The following is an 18987-nucleotide window of genomic DNA, read 5'->3' as shown; positions in this document are numbered from 1 at the left end:
CAACTAACTGCCTAATGGGAAAAGTCTCATTCATTTAATTAATCCTACATTTCCTGAAAACCTATTAAATGCCAGGGAGTATGCTGGGCAAAGAAAGTACAAAGATGAATAAGAAATGGTCATTGCCCTCAAAGAGCTCACAAATGATACATAAATGTAATTATAAAGCAGCTAAAAAGAAGTAACATGATAGAAATATATACAGAGAGAAAATAATATTTGAGCTGTGCTTTGAAGGACAAGTAAGATTTCAAACAGGTAGACAAACAGGGAAAGACATTCCTGACAAAGGAAACATAAGCAAGGGCATATTGTAAAAGCATAAAAATTATTCAATATATTAATAGCATCCATCTTCAGAGTATGGCAAATAGTTCCATGTAGTTAGAATTATGTTATGTGACCTAAGATAGCCTGGAAAAGGTAGAGTCTGGAATGTAAACAGCTTTGAATGCCATTCTATGGAGTTTGAATTTACCTTAGGGATAATGGAAGACTACCAAACCAAAGACTTACAAATAGGTGAGTAACTATAACAAGCTTTATGGTTTATTTTGTGCTTTTTTTCTTAAAGATAAAATTAAAAATTATAGAATTGCGGAAAATTTGAAAATACATATAAAGAAATATAAAATAAAAATCAGAAATAATCACTCTTTCCAGTGTCATGTATATTTACTCACACTTTTCTAGTAATTTTTTTTTTTTTTTTAGATGGAGTCTCACTCTGTCACCCAGACTGGAGTACAGTGGTGTGATCTCCGCTCACTGCAACCTCCGCCTCCCAGGTCCAAGCAATTCTCCTGCCTCAGCCTCCTGAGTAGCTGGGATTACAGATATGTGCCACCACACCCGGATAATTTCTAGTATTTTAAGTAGAGACAGGGTTTCACCATGTTGGCCAGGCTGATCTCAAACTCCTGACCTCAGGTGATCCACCCACCTCAGCCTCTCAATGTGCTGGGATTACAGGCGTGAGCCACTGCACCCAGCCTAGTAAGTTTTTACTAAAAATGGGATGGTATTATACTTACTGTTTTGTAACTGGCCTTTCCACTTAATAACACATTGTAAATATTTTTCCATGTTATCAAATATACATCTATAACATTAAAAATGATTACATATAATTCTGGTGAATACATGTATATCTATTGAGCTAATCAATCCCCTATTGTTGGACATTTATATGGTTCCCAATTTTTCTCATCTGTACCTTATTTTTATCCATGCTGTAATGAGCCCCTTAGCTATATGCATATCCTTAGTTAATTATGGCTCAGGATAAATTCCTACATGTAGAATTCCTGGATCACATGGGATGAACATATTTTAAGGCTTTTGATAAGAAGAAATACCCTTCAGAAAGACTAAGTATTTACACTCCTATAAGTAGTAAATGAGAGTACCTAGCTCCATGTAACCTCTCCCACACCAGAAACTAATTATCTTAATTAAAAACACCTGACCATTTGAAAATCAAAAAATGCTCAGTGTTGTTTTAATTTGCATCTTTGTTAATGAGATGTATATTCTTTCATATGCTTATTAGATTTACGTTTTAGAAGTGCTGGATCACAGGAGAAGAAAGATGATCAGAGGAAACTTCAGGTGGTGACACGGTGAGTCTGGCTATTGCTTTCGAGAGAGAGGGGCATATCTAGATTCAGCAAAATCTTGAGCAAGACAAAGATATGGTGTGAGAGATGGAGGCAGGGAATTGGGAGAAGACAATGAAAATGTATGTCATTGCTGTAAGGCTTGGAAAATGAATATTTTAAAAAGAATGTCTCTTTTGAAATGGGTATCCTTTGATAAAGTCAGGGACAGGTTGATTGAGGGAAAGCCAGGAAACTATTTCAGAGGAGGGTTTAAACTCACAATGAAACAGCTCTATCCTGTTATCATGAACGAAGGTAGGAAGGTGGGGAGGAGAAAAGGAAGACTGCTTGGTGACAAATGCAGATTGTGTCTACTTACTAGCATAGGAGATTTAAAAAAATTCAAATTAGTGCTTTTTTAACAAAACATGTAATTTCAGAGTAGACTATAATGTTGCTCAATAACTCAGAGAAGCTGTGAACTGAGGCCTAATTGCTTTGTTAATGCTCTTTGAGATGCATTAACTCCTTTCACCCCCTCAAAACTTAGAGGACAGGATGCAAATTCTTATTTGAGGTTGCTGTATCACAACTGAGTATACATGCAAATGGCTTAGGCTTCACATAAATATCCCTAATAAAAGCCCCAAAATATCTGTGTGAAAACTGTCCAAATTGTAGTTTGAGTTGCAGGTACGTATGAAGATGGCTCATTTGGGCCTGGCATGAAGTGAGGGTGGCTCTAAAGTTCTTAGAGGAGGGCTAGACTTACCAAGCCACAGTGGCTGGCCTTGGGAATTAAAGAGTAGTCTTTCACTTTCCCGCTGGCAGGCAGGAGCTGTATAAACATCACTGCTGATTATTCGCTGTAGGTGGCTATCCTGCCAATGTAATTCACGCCCCTCAATGGCTCTAGTGAATACTGTTCGTCTTGGTCTGGATAAGGAGTCTGGAGAAAGAAGAACATGCAGCAGTACAGTGACAGGCAATTTGAAGTTTTAAGCCCTGGGTCTTCTTCAGGGTGGGAGGTTGGCTGAATAATAGTATTTTAAAAGAATAACTCTGGCAGCAGTATTGAGAACAGGTTATAAGGAAGGGCAATGAGAGCAGCCACTTGCAATCTCTCTGAGTATCTGTTGTGTTGCCTCCTTCTTGGATAAGCTTTCAGTGTGTGTGTGCTCTTTATAGGAATAACCTTCCCACAGAGATCTATGGCTTACTTCCTCCTTCTACAGAAGACTAATTTCTCCTGAGATCCAGAAGCTACATGAAATAGAAGAGGAGTAGTGGTGCTTAGCCACTCAGTCATGAAGATACAAACTGCTTCTATCAAGGTCAAAGGTAGAGAGAAGAAGCTAGGTAATATCCCTGGCCAATCTGTAACTTGTTTCATACTAACTTTCCCTTATCAGACCAAGGACTTTCATGAAATTCATATTAAGAGTTGAAATAGAGCTGAAGCTATGGTGGCTCCTGCCTGTAATCCCAGAACTTTGGGTGGCTAAAGTGGGAGGATCACTTGAGGCCAGGAGTTCAAGACCAGCCTGGGCAACATAGCAAGACACTGTCTCTACAAAAAATAAAAATTTAAAAATTAGCCCAGCATGGTGGCACATGCCTGTAGTCCTAGCTACTTGGGAGGCTAAGGCAGGAGGACCACTTGAACTCAGGAGGTAGAGGCTGCAGTGAGCCAAGATTACACCACTGCACTCTACCCTGGGTGACAGAGCAAAATCCCATCTCAAAAAAAAAAAAAAAAGAGAGAGAGAGAGAAAGAGCTGAAGCTCTGTATATTCAGGTACCTTTATTACACTGATATCTGCAGGCTTACAGTCTTGTTTCCCAATAAGAAAAAACTGATGAGGCCATGTGTGATGACTCGCACCTGTTATCCCAGCACTTTGGAAGGCTGAGGCTGGCGGATTGTTTGAGTCCAGGAGTTTGAGACCAGTCTGGGGAATGTGGTGAAACCCGCTCTCTACAAAAAATATAAAAATTGGGCCGGGTGCGGTGGCTCACGCCTGTAATCCCAGAGCTTTGGGAGGCTGAGGTGGGCGGACCATGAGGTCAGGAGATCGAGACCATCCTGACCAACATGGTGAAACTCCGTCTCTACTAAAAATACAAAAAAATTAGCCGGGCATGGTGGCGGGCGCCTGTAGTCCCAGCTACTCTGGAGGCTGAGGCGGGAGAATGGCGTGAACCCGGGAGGCGGAGCTTGCAGTGAGCCAAGATCGCGCCACTGCACTCCAGCCTGGGCGACAGAGCCAGACTCCGTCTCAAAAAAAAAAAAAAAAAAAAAAAAAAAAAATATATATATATATATATATATATATATATATATAAATTAGCCGGGCATGGTGGCGTGGCCTGCTATTCAGAGGAGCTGAGTCAGGAGGATCACTTGAGCCCAGGAGGTTGAGGCCACAGTGAGCCGAGATCATGCCACTGGTCTCCAGCCTGAGTAACAAAGCGAGATCATGCCTCAGAAAAAAGAAAAAGAAAAAACTGATGCTAATAAAAGACAAACTTGTTTTCTCACTGGAGTCTTACCATGCCATCTCCCTTCAGGAAAAGGGCTGCAGGGAAACCAAAACTGCAGACAAAAATGTAGGCTCAACTCTTAAGGGTGGTATGTAGGAGGACCAAATGGAAGATATCTTGCCACAAACCACAGACTTAGGGAGGATCATGGAAATGATATTTAAGGTAATAAGAAACCATGAGGGAGTCATTTAACTGATGCTTTGCCAGATTAATGGCAATTTAAACTATTTTGGGATCAAGAACTGAAGTATTATACTGTATGGACATTTCCAGAGATGCCCAAATGAGGTGTGTACCTACTGATTCTGTGCAAAAAAATTATGAGGGAATGTCAGAGAATTCATACCGAATATGAAAGAACCTAACATATTCAACCATTCAGGAAAAGTCCTTGGAATCTGGTCATTTCTTTAGAATTTAATACATCCCATTGGGTACAGGCTCAGATGGTTGAAGGATATTATCATTAGAGTAGCACTGACAGTATTTACTGAAATTGCTTCTCCTTCATGTTGTCCCTCACAGAAAGCACAATGATTCTTCTACTGGCTGGAATCTAAGCTCCTCTACTGCTGAACTGAGAATCCACCGGTCTGCTCAACCCACAGTGGGCACTGGGCTCCCAATATATTTTTAAATTGATTAAATCAGCAAATAATTTCTGCCTACTATACAGTAGGTACTGTTCTTAGTGCTTAGGACATACAAAGTTCCTGTCTTTATGGACCTTTACATTCAACTGGGGAGAGACAGTTAAGTAAATATATAGTATATCAGATATGTCGTACAGTTAAGAGTGCTATGAAAAAGTATAAAGCAGAGTTAGGGAGAAAAGCAAGCTGGTGTTAGGCAGGGGGTTATTGTTTTATTCATATATAGAATGGTCTCCAGGCAAAAGGAACCGCAAGCACTAAGTTCTAAGGTAGAAGTATATTTGGAGTGTTTGAGAAGAGTGAGGAGGCCAGTATAGTTGGATGGAATGAGCAAGCAGGAGAATCACAGGAGATGAGGTCAGAGACATATTAGAGAACTAGATCATGGAGGGCCATGTAGACCATGAGAAAAAGATGACTTTGGGTTTTTGAGAAAGATGAGAGGCCACTGAAGAGCTTTGAGCTGTGAAGGTATATGATGGGACTTGCATTTTAAAAGGATAACTCTGGCAGCAGTACTGAGAATAGGTTATAAGGTGGAAGGGCAGAAGAAGAGGGAGAAGTCAGGTGGGCACTACAATAATTTGTGAGAGATGATGGTAGTTGGCAGAGAAATAAAGAGTGGAGATGATGAGCAGTAGTTGGATTCTGGATATATTTCAAAGATAAAGGCAATATATTGGATTTGCTCATGGATTACAGCTGGGGTGAGAGAGAGTAAAGAATTAAGAATGACTCCAAGGTTTTTAAGAGAGTTGCCATATATGGAGACAGGAAGACTGCAAGAGGAGCAGGTTTGCGTGGGGCTTGAGGGGTAGGAATCCTACTGAGATGCCTGTTAACAGATAAATGGAGATACCAAAAAGGCAGTTAAATATACATATCTAGAGTTGAGAGGAAAGGTCTGGGCAAGATATGTGTGTGTGTGTGTGTGTGTGTGTGTGTGTATATATATATGAACTGTTAGTATGTAGATGATTACTAAAACAATGCAATCAACAAAGAAGTATAGAAAGAGAGGTGGTAGCCAGGCGCGGTGGCTCATTCCTGTAATCCCAGCACTTTGAGAGGCAGAGGTGAGCGGATCAGAAGGTGAAGAGTTCGAGACCAGCCAGGCTAACATAGTGAAACCCCATCTCTACTGAAAATACAAAAATTAGTCAGGCATGGTGGTGGGCACCTGTAATCCCAGCTACTCGGGAGGCTGAGGCAGGAGAATCGCTTGAACCTGGGAGGCAGAGGTTGTGGTGAGCCAAGACCACACCAGTGCACTCCAGCCTGGGCAACGAACTCTGTCTCAAAAAAAAAAAAAAGAAAGAAAGAGAGGTGGTCTGATGACAGATCCCTGGGCACTATGGCATTTTAGATTGGGAAATGGGGTAGAGACAGTAAAGAGACTTCGAAGGAATGGTCAATGAAGTGAGAACCGAGAGAGAATGGTTTCTTGGAAGTCAAATGACAAAGTTTCAAGGAGAGTGTGACTAATGTGTCAAATACTGCGGATAGGTCAAGTATCAGTTGACAACAACTACTAGATTTAGCAACAGTTAGCATTAGTAACAACTACTAGATTTAGCAACAGTTAGCATAAGTAACCGGTACAAGAGCTGTTTCAGTAATGGTAGGGATTGAAAGCCTGACTTGGAGTGAATTCAAGGGAGACTAAGAACAGAAGAAATGGAGATGGCAAATCTGTACTATTCTTTTTAATGATTTTTCCTAACTCTACCCATTTCTACCACCCAGAGAGGCACGTGGAGTCATGAGAGTGTTTTTTGTTTTGTTTTGGTATGGGAAATATAACAATATGCTTGTACACTCAGGAATAATTCATGGAGAGTGAAAAATTGGAGATGCAGGAGAGAGAGGAAATAATTTCTTGTTAATTCCTAGAGTGATGTCCTAGATAAAAGTGATGTAATAGGATCTTGAGAACAACTGGAGGGCTTGGATTTAGAAGCATAGACTGCAACAGGGGAAGAGGCAGAGTAGATGGGCAAAGACAGTAATTCTCTGACCTTCTAGAACAGTATTTCTTTTGACCCATCACCACCAGATGTGGTGGTGGAGTTTTGGAAATTCTCTTCTGATTGCTTCTTTATTTTTAGTAAACAGGAAGCAAGCCTCAGTTGAAACTGAGGAAGGAGAAGAAGTACAGAAAATTTTAGGAAAAAGATGGTGTGAAATAGTAATTTATAAGAGTGAAAGATGGCACAGACTAGGGAAATGTACTAGATGTCTAGAAAGTACTGAGGACCCACTTGAAATGAGTGGTCATAAACTTAAAATAAGACCAGTTATTATGGTTGTTTCTTTCTTTCCTTTCCTTTTTTTTTTTTTTTTTTTTTGAGACAGGGTCTCATTTTGTTGCCCAGGCTGGAGTGCAGTGGCATGACCGTGGCTCATTGAAGCCTTGACCTCCTGGGCTCAAGCAATCCACCATACCTGGCTAATTTTTGTATTTTTTGTAGAGACAGGATTTCACCATGTTGCCCAGGCTGGTCTCGAACTCCTGAGTTCAAGGGTTCTGCCAGCCTTGGTCTCCCAAAGTACTGGGATTATAGGCAGGAACCACTGTGCCCGGCATGGTTGTTTCTCTCCAGCCATATTCAGCTGTGCAAGTGTACCAAGTAATTAGAGCTGGAATGAACTAAGTTTAGAGTTTTTCCATCAGTGTATCAAAGACAAAGAGGGAGTTAAGTGTGTATGCAAAGGAGTGATTGTAATGAGTTACCAAGGACTCTAACGTGGATGAGGAGGAAAATGAGGCTATCAGAGTGAAAACACATTTTGTCTTACACAGTAAGACAAAAATTCCTAGTGGGTCAAAGAATTATTGAAACTGGGATACTAAAGAAAAGAAGCTAGCAAGATTGATGGTGGTAACTGGTGATGCATGAAATTGAGATTATGAAGAGGGTGTAGTTTTTGGTAATGTCAAGGTTTAGGGTATGATTTTGGGGTTGAATGGCTAAGTTATGGTAGAGGATGAGACTACTGGAAAAGAGGAGATCAAATAATTGAGAGGCCAGGGTATTGGAAGGGTCATCTATGTGGCTACTGAAGTCATCAAGAATTATGATAGGAATCAGCATGGTGGCTCATGCCTATAATCCCAGCACTTTGGGAGGCCAAGGCAGGAGGATTGCTTCAGCTCAGGAGTTCGAGACTAGCCTGGGCAACATGACGAAACCCTGTCTCTACAAAAAATACACTCACAAAAAATATTTGGCTGTGAGTGGTGGCTTGCGCCTGTAGTCCCAACTACTCGGGAGGCTGAGATGGGAGGATCACTGAAGCCTGGGAGACAGAAGTTGCAGTGAGACGAGATCACGCCACTTCACTCTAGCGTGGGTGACACAGTGAGACCCAGTCTCAAAAAAAAAAAAAAAGAAATTAAAAAAAGAATTATGATCAGAATAGTGATAGAAAGTAGTATTACTAAGCCAATAGCTAAAAATCTTCAAGGACTGAGAGGGATTGACCCAGAGGTCTACAGATGACAAAAACCAGGACGGTGGCAGACCGTATAGTTTGATGGCAGAAACTTAAACCTGGGGGTATTTTAAGAAGGTAGGAAGGAGAATTATGTAGAAATGACTATGAAGAATAGGCAGGAATCAACTGCTTCTCCAGCCCCAAAGGTAAAGGGATGTGAGAGAGGTATCAATCACATCCTGATTGATGTCATTGATATCAATCTGAGAAGGCTTTAGAAGAAGCAACATCTTCAAAGGAGAGCTAACAGCAACAAAGAACCAATATATTATGACAAGGAAGAAACTGCCAGACCAGGCTGGTCGCGGTGGCTCATGCCTGTAATACTAGCACTTTGGGAGGCCAAGACGGGCAGATCACTTGAGGAGTTTGACACCAGCCTGGCTAATATGGTGAAACCCTGTATCTACTAAATATACAAAAATTAGCCAGGTGTGGTGGCCCACGCCTGTAGTCCCAACTACTCGGGAAGCTGAGGCAGCAGAATTGCTTGAACCTGGGAGGCAGAGGTTGCAGTGAGCCGAGATCGCAGTACTGCACTCCAGCCTGGGCAACAGAACAAAGCATGTGTTTGTATGCATTTGACCCTCTCTATGCTCTCCAAAGCCACTATCAAAGAGATGGCTTCCTGTGTTGTGGAAGCTAGATGAATGCCAGGAAAGGGTAAAGAAGTGGCAAAATTGTAGCCTTTACCTCTTTCATTACCTTAGTTGTCTTAAATATACTGACAACTAATTATGGTACAGAATAAGACCAAACAAAAACAAAAATTTTTGTGATTTCCTCCTTGAGACTGAAAATACCAATAGAGTTATTTGAAATAAAAGGAACTGCCAGGCGCAGTGGCTCATGCCTGTAATCCCACCATTCTGAGAGGCTGACGGTGGGCAGATCACCTGGGGTCAGGAGTTCAAGACCAGGCTGGCCAACATGGCAAAACCCCGTCTCTACTAAAAATACAAAAATTAGCCAGGCGTGGTGGCTCTCACACCTGCAATCCCAGCTACTCGGGAGGCTGAGGCATGAGAATTGCTTGAACCCTGGAGGCAGAGGTTGCAGTGAGCCAAGATCGCGCCACTGCACTCCAGCCTGGGGGATAGAGTGAGACCTTGTCTCCAAATAAAATAAAATAAAAGGAACCAATTGTAAAATCAGTGTCTGATAAAATCTTCTACCAATAAAGGCTCTCAATAGGCTAAAGAATAATCAATTGACAACATCAAATAGACTGAATTAGTTGAACTAAAACTGATACGAATGCTGATGTCAAGTGATGTCTGTAGGCGAGTGGGCTCAAAGGGTGGAGGGTATGGTATCACTGTACTGGATGTGTCTTAAAATGGGGCAGGAATCCTACCAATAATATGGGAGGATGATCCCACCCAGCTATTTGCTGTATAAAAATTTGAGGAAAACAGAAGTAAGAAAAGCTATGGTCAGGACACTTTTTAAAATTGCTTCTTACAGGTCTTTTGTTCCTCCCCTAAGTTAGGTCTCAGCTAAAACCAACTCCAACTGAAGCCAAGATATTTAATACATTAGACATGAAGAACCAGAAGAGTAGACCAGGAGTCACGCAGAGGCTCTAGGACATTATGCTGGGCACTGTAAGGACACTCTAGATGTGGAAAAGGACAGCAACTCAATGTCAAAGATAAAAGCTTATCCTTACTTAAGGTTCGGCATTTCAAGATGAATAAAAACACAGGCTTTTCTTATTTAGAATGGCAATTCTGACAGCTAAAAGGCTATCCAGCTACCATTGTTCTAGGGTTTACCCTCCCACCTTTTGAAGTTCCAGGTACAAAGAGCCTAAAAGGACACTTGGCTCACCTGGGCTGTGAATGGCACTCTGGGGAAGTGCATTGGTGATGTTGGGCAGCTCATGTCCATAGTTTCCATCCTCCAGGGGACAGACATCCAGGTCGCTCCACTTCTGCAGCTGCTGCAGCCAGCAGGATTTCTCCTCCAGTTTGCAGTGTGGATTTAAAATTATGCACACCCATAAAGCCCCTGGAAAATAAAGCAACCCATATTCTTAACATCTCTCCTTTGATGTGTGTGTAAGCCTTAATGTTTCAGTTTCATTTTTAGATGGTAGAGAAAGTTTCCAAAGCATTAACTTTTCTTAATATAAAAAACTTGCTAAGATTTTCAGAACTGGCTTGTTTTTCCTTCCCAACACTTCCTTAAAGTAGAGTGACTATCTTATTTCAATCTGTGTGCCTGTGATATAAAGACAGATTTAGGCTTGAACTCTGAGCTCAAATCTGCAGTGTAATAAATATTTATTAAGAGCCTCCTATGTTAAGGCTCTGTGCTAGTGAATAAAACAGACACTGTTCCTACCCTTGAGGAACTGTCTAGTGAGGGAGACAGATAAATAAACATAATTCCATTTGAATATGATAAGTATTAAGATAAAGATATGTTCAGGGTAGGAAAGCAGCATAGAGGAAGGGCATTTAACACAAGGACATGGTTGGAAGCGAGGAAGTCAGAAAAGGTTTTATTTTTTTGCTTAGCTGAACTTCCTGAGCTTCATCAAATCATTCAATTGTAAAACTGAGATCATAAAAATACCTACTTTGTAGGGATATTGTGAGAATTTAATGAGATAACCTTTGTAAAGGGTCTAGCATATTACCTAGCACATAGTAGAATCTTAGTATTTGCTTATCCAAGAAAAATAATTTATTTGGACTTGGATTTTCAAACTGCTGATAACTTGTGATGCCTTAAAACCATTACTTTCTTGGGATTTTTTTTTTTTTTTTTTTTTGAGACAAAGTCTCGCTCTTGCCCCCCAAGCTGGAGTGAGATGGGGCGATCTTGGCTCACTGCTGCAACCTCCACCTCCTGAGTTCAAGCAATTCTCCGGCCTCAGCGCCCCCCCTCGCACCCCACCCCCAACCCCAGTAGCTGGGATTACAGGCATCCGCCACCATGCCCGGCTAATTTTTGTATTTTTAGTAGAGATGAGGTTTCACCATGTCGGCTAGGTTTGTTTAGAACTCCTGACCTCAGGTGATGCACTCGCCTTGGCCTCCCAAAGTGCTGGGATTACAGGCGTGAGCCACCATGGCTGGCTGCAGTGTGTCTTAATATAAACATCCTTTAGGATGTAGTTACATCCATGGATAGAAGTACATTTGGACACTATTTCAAAGCCTCTCAAAGCCAAATAGGAATGTTTTGAAAAGCCATCTTAGCCTCAATTTCAGATATTAATTGAAGATGAAAATTAATTTCTGGCTGGGTGCTGTGGCTCACACTTATAATCCCAGCACTTTGGCAGGCCAAGGAGGGCAGATCACTTGAGCTCAGGAGTTCGAGACCAGCCTGGGCAACATGGTGAAACCCTGTCTCTCCCAAAAATACAAAAAATTAGCTGGGCATGGTGGTATGCACCCAGCTGGTCCCAGCTACTCAGGAGACTGAGGTGGGAGGATTGTTTGAGCCCAGGAGGTGGAAGTTACAGTGAGCCGAGATCACACCACTGCACTCCAGCATGGGTGATGGGAAAAAAAAAAAAGAAAAAACCCTCATTTCTATTTTTTCAATTCAATTTTTTAAATGTACCATGAAAAAGAAACTATATTATGTGTTGGGTGCAATGGCTCACTCCTGTAATCCTAGCGCTGTGGGAGGCTGAGGTGGGCGGATCACCTGAGGTCAGGAGTTCAAGACCAGCCTGACTGCCATGGAGAAACCCCGTCTCTACTAAAAATACAAAAAATTAGCCAGGTGTGTTGGTGCATGCCTGTAATCCCAGCTACTTGGGAGGCTGTGGTAGGAGAATCGGTTGAATCTGGGAGGCGGAGGTTGCAGTGAGCTGAGATCCCGCCATTGCACTCAAGCCTGAGCAACAAGAGTGAAACTCCGTCTCAAACAAAAAAAAAAAGAAAAAAAGAAAAAAGGAACTGATACTTACAACAGTGACTCTTTAGGGGATTATAGTAACATTTATTTTACAGTTTAAGAAGGGCTTTTCATCTATAGTGTAGAAACAGATTTTCATATTTAATCTTCATAGGTAAAAAAGAGGACCAAAAAAAGAAGCTACTAAATCTGGCAACTTCAGAAGAACTCTGGTGACCTTAGGAATGGCAAAATCAATAGGATAATAGGAATGGAAAACAGATTGGGTGAGATGAGAGGCTTAAGAGGTAAAGAAACAGGGTGCTAATTCTAGTCCTGGAGGAGTTCCAATTTCCTAGGCATTTTGATATTAAGAAGGGGATCCTGGCCGGGTGCGGTGGCTCATTCCTGTAATCCCAGCACTTTGGGAGGCGGAGGCAGGTGGATTGCTTGAGGTCAGGAGTTCGAGACCAGCTTGGCCAACATGGTGAAACCCCATCTCTACTAAAAATACAAAAAATTAGCCAGGCATCATAGTGTGTGCCTATAATCCCAGTTACTCAGGTGGCCAAGGCAAGAGAATCTCTTGAGTCCAGGAGGCAAAGGTTGCAGTGAGCCAAGACTGAGCTACTGCACTCCAGCCTGGGCGACAGAGCGAGACTCTGTTTCAAAAAAAAAAAAAAAAGGATCCCTAGAAAGTGAGCACAAGTACTTTCACCTATAAGTTACAAATGAGTTTTCTGTCTTATTAATTACATCCTTATAAATTTGTTTCAATACAATTACAACCCTGAGAAAGAGACAAAGCAAAAAATCCTACTAGTTGCCTGTATAAAACATCACTCACAAGACTGTTATCAGTATCCAGAAGCATATTTTCCTACAACTTAAAAAAAAGTGTTGGCTTGGTACAGTGTCTCATGCTTGTAATACCAGTGCTTGGGGAGGCTGAGGTGGAGGATCACAAGGCCAGGAGTTTGAGATCAGCCTGGGCAACATAGTGAGACCCTACCTCTACAAAAAATTAGAATTGGCTGAGTGTGATAGCCTCTGCCTGTAATCCCAGCTACTTGGGAGGCTGAGGTGGAAGTATTTCTTGATCCCAGGAGTTTGCGTTGCAGTGAGTTATGATCACACCACTGTATTCCAGCCTAGGGGACAGTGAGATCCTGTCTCAAAGTAAATCAATAAAAATAAATTTGGCCTGGGCGTGGTGGCTCATGTCTATGGTCCCAGCACTTTGGGAGGCCGAGGCAGGTGGATCACTTGAGGTCAGGAGTTTGAGACCAGCCTGGCCAACATGGTGAAACCCTGTCTCTACAAAAGTAGAAAAATTAGCCGGGCATGGTGGTGCGCGCCTGTAGTCTCAGCTACTTGGGAGGCTGAGGCAGAAGAATTGAGTGAACCCAGGAGGCAGAGGTTGCAGTGAGCTGAGATCGCACCACTGCACTCCAGACTGGGCAACAGAGTGAGACTCTTTCTCAAAAAACAACAACAAAAAATTTTAAAAGTGTCAAAAACTCAAAGCAAAGGTAGCTACTATGGAAATTAAAAGTTTACGTAATTATTAAATATTAAATATAATAATAAAATAATAGCTATCACTGATTTCTTTTCATCAGCTAGGGATTAAGGTGTTAAGCACTTTATCTCATTCAGTCCTCTAACTCTGAGGGTCAACAGGTCTTGGTTTGGATGTAAAAGAAAATAGGGAATCAAGGATAACCCTTAAATTTTCTTCTTGAGCAATGATGGAGTCTCGCTCTGTCACCGAGGCTGGAGTGCAGTGGCATGATCTCAGTTCACTGCAATGTCTGCCTCCCAGGTTCAAGCGATTCTCCTGCCTCAGCCTCCTAAGTAACTGGCATTACAGGCACCTGCCACCATGCCCGGTTAATTTTTTGTATTTTTTTTAAGATGGAGTCTCATTGTGTCGCCTAGGCTGGAGTGCAGTGGCACGGTCTTGGCTCACTGCAAGCTCGCCTCCCGGGTTCATGCCATTCTCCTGCCTCAGCCTCCCGAGTAGCTGGGACTACAGGCGTCCACCACCATGCCTGGCTAATTTTTTGTATTTTTAGTAGAGATGGGGTTTCACCGTGTCAGCCAGGATGGTCTCAATCTCCTGACCTCGTGATCCGCCCGCCTTGGCCTCCCAAAGTGCTGGGATTACAGGCGTGAGCCACTGTGCCCGGCCAGTTTTTTGTATTTTTAATAGAGACAGGGTTTCACCATGTTGGCCAGGCTTGTCTTGAACCCCTGACCTCAGGTGATCTGCCTGCCTTGTCCTCCCAAAGTGCTAGGATTACAGGCGCGAGACACCGTGCCTGGCCATTGAGCAACAAGATAATACATCTTGATGCTATATATTGAGATGGCGACAACAAGGGGAAAACAAGGCTTTGGCAGGAAAATTAAGAGTTCTGTGATGTCTGTATTAACTTTGAGATGTTTCTTAGAAGTGATGGGCAGCTGGACACAGCCTGGAGCTCATGGGAAAGATCAGGGCTAGAGACATACATTTGTGATTTATCTGCATCTGGATAGTATTTAAAGCCATGGGACTGAATATATAATCATTTAGGTAGAGAACGTAAACAGGAAAGTGGATGCTGGGGGGCACTCAATATTTAGAAGGGTTGAGGAAAGGCAGAGAAGTCTGCAAAGGAGACTGAGTGAAAGTCACCAGGAACACAGTGGGGAAACCCAGAGATAATGCAGTTATGGAAACCAAGAGACGAGTGTTTCAGAAAGAGTATGGGCATGTGGCTCGTGCCTGTAATCCCAGCACTTTGGGAGATGGAGGCGGTAGAATTGCTTGAGGCTAGGAGTTCAAGACCAGCCTGGGTAACATAGCGAGACCCTGTTGCTACAAAAGGAAGGAAAAATAAAAGAGTATGGTCAAGTTTACTGAAAACTGCTAAGCGTTTTGAAGTAAGATAAGAACAGAGAAGTGACTGTTGTATTTAGCAATATGGAAATTATTTGTGATTTCGACAACAGCTACTTCAGGAGACTGGCAGCAATGGGCAATGGAAACCCAACTGGAGTGGGCTCAAGAAAGAATGGAGGGGAGCAAATGGAAAGAGTGACCACAGATAATTTTTTAAAGAAGTGTTATTTCAAAGGGGAGAAGAGAAATGGGTTAATAGTTGGTGAGGACAGTTGGAATATCAAAGGAGTATTTTTTAAAATTTGAGATCAAAGATATTAGAGCAGGTGAGGCACGGTGACTCACGCCTGTAATCTCAACACTTTGGGAGGCCGAGGTGGGTGGATCACCTGAGGTCAGGAGTTCGAGACCAGCCTGGCCAACATGGTGAAACCCCATCTCTATTAAAAATACAAAAATTAGCTGGGCCATGGTGGTGCATGCCTGTAGTCCCAGCTACTCAGGGGGCTGGGGCAGAAGAATTGCTTGAACCCAGGAGGCAGAGGTTGCAGTGAGCCAAGAGTGTGCCACTGCCAAGACTGCGCCACTGCACTCCATCCTGGGTGACAGAGTGAGACTCTGTCTCAAAAAAAAAAAAAAAAGATATTAGAGCATATTTGTATGCTGATGGAAATGATCCTGTAGAGAGAAAAAAGTTAATAATGCCCAAGCAAAGAAATAATTGTAGGAGCAACATTCTTGAGAAAAGGAGATAGAACAGAACCCAGAGCAAACACGTAAGGGTTGGCCTTTCATGACAGCAGAGATACTTTATGGATTTTAATGGAGGAGAAGGCAAACCATATGGGTAGAGACATAGAAAGCATTAGTAGATTTGTAGGTGGGGAGATGATGAAACTTCATGTGTGATCGGTCCCATTTTCTCTAGTTCAGAAATGGAAAGTAGTGAGCCATTTCTCTCTACATTTGTAGTTCCTACAAACCCTGCCTAGGTTCTCCATAGGTGTATAGGCCTTGTGATCTGTAAGGAGCCCTAAGAATAGCTAGGGGAGCCCTTAGAAGTTAGGGGAAGCATGAATGCACTGTGTTCTAGTGTCTAACCTAATAAGCCTTCTCTAAGTGCAGTGGTTCTCAAAGTGTGGTCTCTGGATCAGCAGCATCAGCATCCCCTGGGAATTTGTTTGAAATGCAAATTCTCAGGCTCCACTCCAAACTTACTGATTCAGAAACTTGGGATAGGGCCCAGTGATCTGTTTAAACAAGTACTCCAGGTGATTCTGAAAGGTTTGAGAACCACTGTCTTAGCAGAATGCTGAGGGTTTCTTGGATGGTAGGTAGAGTAATTTGTTAGATATGAAAATGCCAGAAGCAAGAGTTTTTCATAATGAACCCAAGTATATAACAAGAGTTTCAAAAGCACCAGGAGCCATCTCTACTTACTTCCTCCCAACTACCTTTGTCCCAGAGGTAAAGCCCAAGTTCACAGCACAATCCTGTGACTGGTTCAGAAATTAAGACATTCAGGCCTCAGATGAAACTGACTCTCCCAAGGCTAACTCAAGTTCTTAAGGAACATGCACTTTGAAGAAATAAAAGGACTTAAGATAGAATTGAGGGAGATGTTACAGAGGGATATTTGATTTAAAGTCAGACAGATTGGGCTTCCAGTGTTAGAGCCAAAACTTACTAGTGTGTGACCCTGAGTTCAGGGTATGGAAGATTCTGAAAGCAGGGCAAGAAGTATTAGCATTGCAAAACTGGTCTTAGAGCAAGGGAATGCTAAAGAGAAATGATGGCCACAGAGGACTGCCTTGATGAGGGAGAACCTAGAACAGTGAGGCCATTAGAAGGTCACAGTTCTAATCTAATCTAAAAGTTTCATGGGGGAATGGACACTACATTGCATTTTAAAGGTTGAGAAATCAAATAAAGTTGGTCACTGGATGTAGGGAATGAAAGAAAAATGAGTGCTTAGCAATAAGTTTGGTAAAGTAAGGAATGGTGGTGCCAATGCCAGTCACAAGAGCCTTTTTTTGTAGGAGAAAGCCCAAGTTCATTTTTGATTTCTCATTGGAAATGGTCAGTGGACATCTACTCATGTGGGACTATAACTCAGATGAGTAGAAAGAATATAAAGGTGAAATGACCATATAAGTAAGCTCTGAAGCTATGATATTTTAAAAAAAGTTATCAAGGGAATATAGAGAAGGAAGAATAGAAGGTTAAGTCCAAGTATTGGAAACTGCCCTACGTCGAATAGAAGGTTAAGTCCAAGTATTGGAAACTGCCCTACGTCTTAAAGGTCTGGCTGGGAGTGATACAGAACAGCAGGCTCGGGAAAAGCAACAAAAGTGAGGCTGATAAGTATTTGGAGAGCCAGGTTACTGCCATGAAACAGAAGCCAAGCAAAGAGGTTTTCTCTCAACAAAGGTTTCCACGTGTTAACATCTGGAACAGAATGCTTGATGTCAATAGCAAAGCACAATGCTGTGGAAGCAACAAAAGTGAGTTCAGTGTTACTCTGGGTGGCCTCTGTAGAACCTAAGTCTTCTACCAGCTGGACTTAGCAAGATCCATGCAACGACTGATGGCAAGGGTTCATAAACACTGTTGCCACAGGGCAAGATGGTAGAACAAAGCACTTCTCTGAACGATGGGAACTTACCTAGCTCATCCCAGAGCTGCCTGCACTTGTCTGTCATGTTTGTTCCTTGCTGCCTCCAGAGTGTGAGTCGTGGGTCAGCCACAAACTGCTCAGTTATTAGTGTCAGCATCCTTGCTCCATTGGAATCTCTCATCCGCAGCATTTCTCGAACCTGACACATAAGAAGTGGCAAGGGATTGGTGATTGTGCATCACAAAAAAGTAGGAGGAGAAGGAAGTGGGGGAGGGGGAAGTGAAGATGAAGTATCTGAGTACACCATATCCAAAAGAGCCAGAAAGAAGGCCTCTTGTTCTGTAAGCAAGATCTCTGCATGTACCAAGAAAGCCTGATGTTCACAATGAGATACCACTTCACACCCACTAGGATGGCTAGAATTAAAAAGTCAGATAACAAGTGTTGGACAGGATGTAAAGAAATTGACACATCATACACTGTTGGTAGGAACGTAAAATGATGCAGCCACCTTGGAAAACAGACTGGCAGTTCTTCAAATGATTAAGCATAGAGTTACCATATGACCCATCAATTCCACTCCAAGAAAGAAATGAAAATATATGTCCACATAGAACCTTATACAAGAATGTTTATAGCAGCACTATTCATAATAGCCAAAAGGTAGAAACAACTCAAATGTTCACTAACAGATGAATGGATAAATAAAACGTAGGGTATCCACATTTTGAACAATAAATCCACATTTATTGTTCAGACATAAAAAGGAATGAAGTACTGATTCATGCTATGACACTGATGAATCTTAAAAACATTATGCTGAGTGAAGGAAGCCAATCATAAAAGACTACATACTATATGAATGATTCCATTCATATGAAAGTCCAGAATAGGGAAATCTATAGAGACAGAAAGTAGATTAGTGGTTTCTTAGGGCTGGGGGAGGGAGACATAGAGGACAAGGGAGGGATAGGTAAGGGTATGGGGTTTCTTTTTGAGGTGATGAAAATGTCCTAAAGTTGATTGTGGTGATGGCTGCATATAACTATGAATATACTAAAAACCACTGAACTGAATTTTAACACTTTAAATGGGTGAATTGTATAGTATATGAATTATATCTCACTGAAGGTATTAAGGGGAAAAAAAAGAAAAGAAAAACAGCCTGCTGTGAGAGCCCCTAGTTTCAAAATATTAAGTGTCTTTAGGAACAATGTTGAAACTCTAGTCTTCAGGCTTCATCAGGCAGCACTGGATTAAAAGCAGAGGGAAGGTAGTTTCCTTGCTAAAATGCCCCAGCAATACTAACTCATTTAGAGA

General features: G+C 42.0%; 1 protein-coding gene across 1 annotated transcript in view; it reads right to left on the bottom strand.

The window, feature by feature from the left end:
* ZSWIM5 (zinc finger SWIM-type containing 5) overlaps positions 1-18987 on the bottom strand; it is a 191016-nt gene that overhangs the window by 24500 nt on the left and 147529 nt on the right. Inside the window, exons 4-6 of the mRNA XM_008965255.4 lie at positions 17716-17866; positions 10133-10312; positions 2374-2550 (exon numbers count right to left, since the gene is read on the bottom strand). Of these exons, the coding sequence (XP_008963503.2) occupies positions 2374-2550; positions 10133-10312; positions 17716-17866 (508 nt within the window). The remainder of the gene's footprint in view (positions 1-2373; positions 2551-10132; positions 10313-17715; positions 17867-18987) is intronic.

This window comes from Pan paniscus, chromosome 1, assembly GCF_029289425.2.
Source record: "Pan paniscus chromosome 1, NHGRI_mPanPan1-v2.0_pri, whole genome shotgun sequence".
NCBI classification, from domain to species: domain Eukaryota; kingdom Metazoa; phylum Chordata; class Mammalia; order Primates; family Hominidae; genus Pan; species Pan paniscus.
The sequence above is the reverse complement of the archived record's forward strand: the minus strand, read 5'-3'. Positions and strand labels throughout refer to the sequence as shown.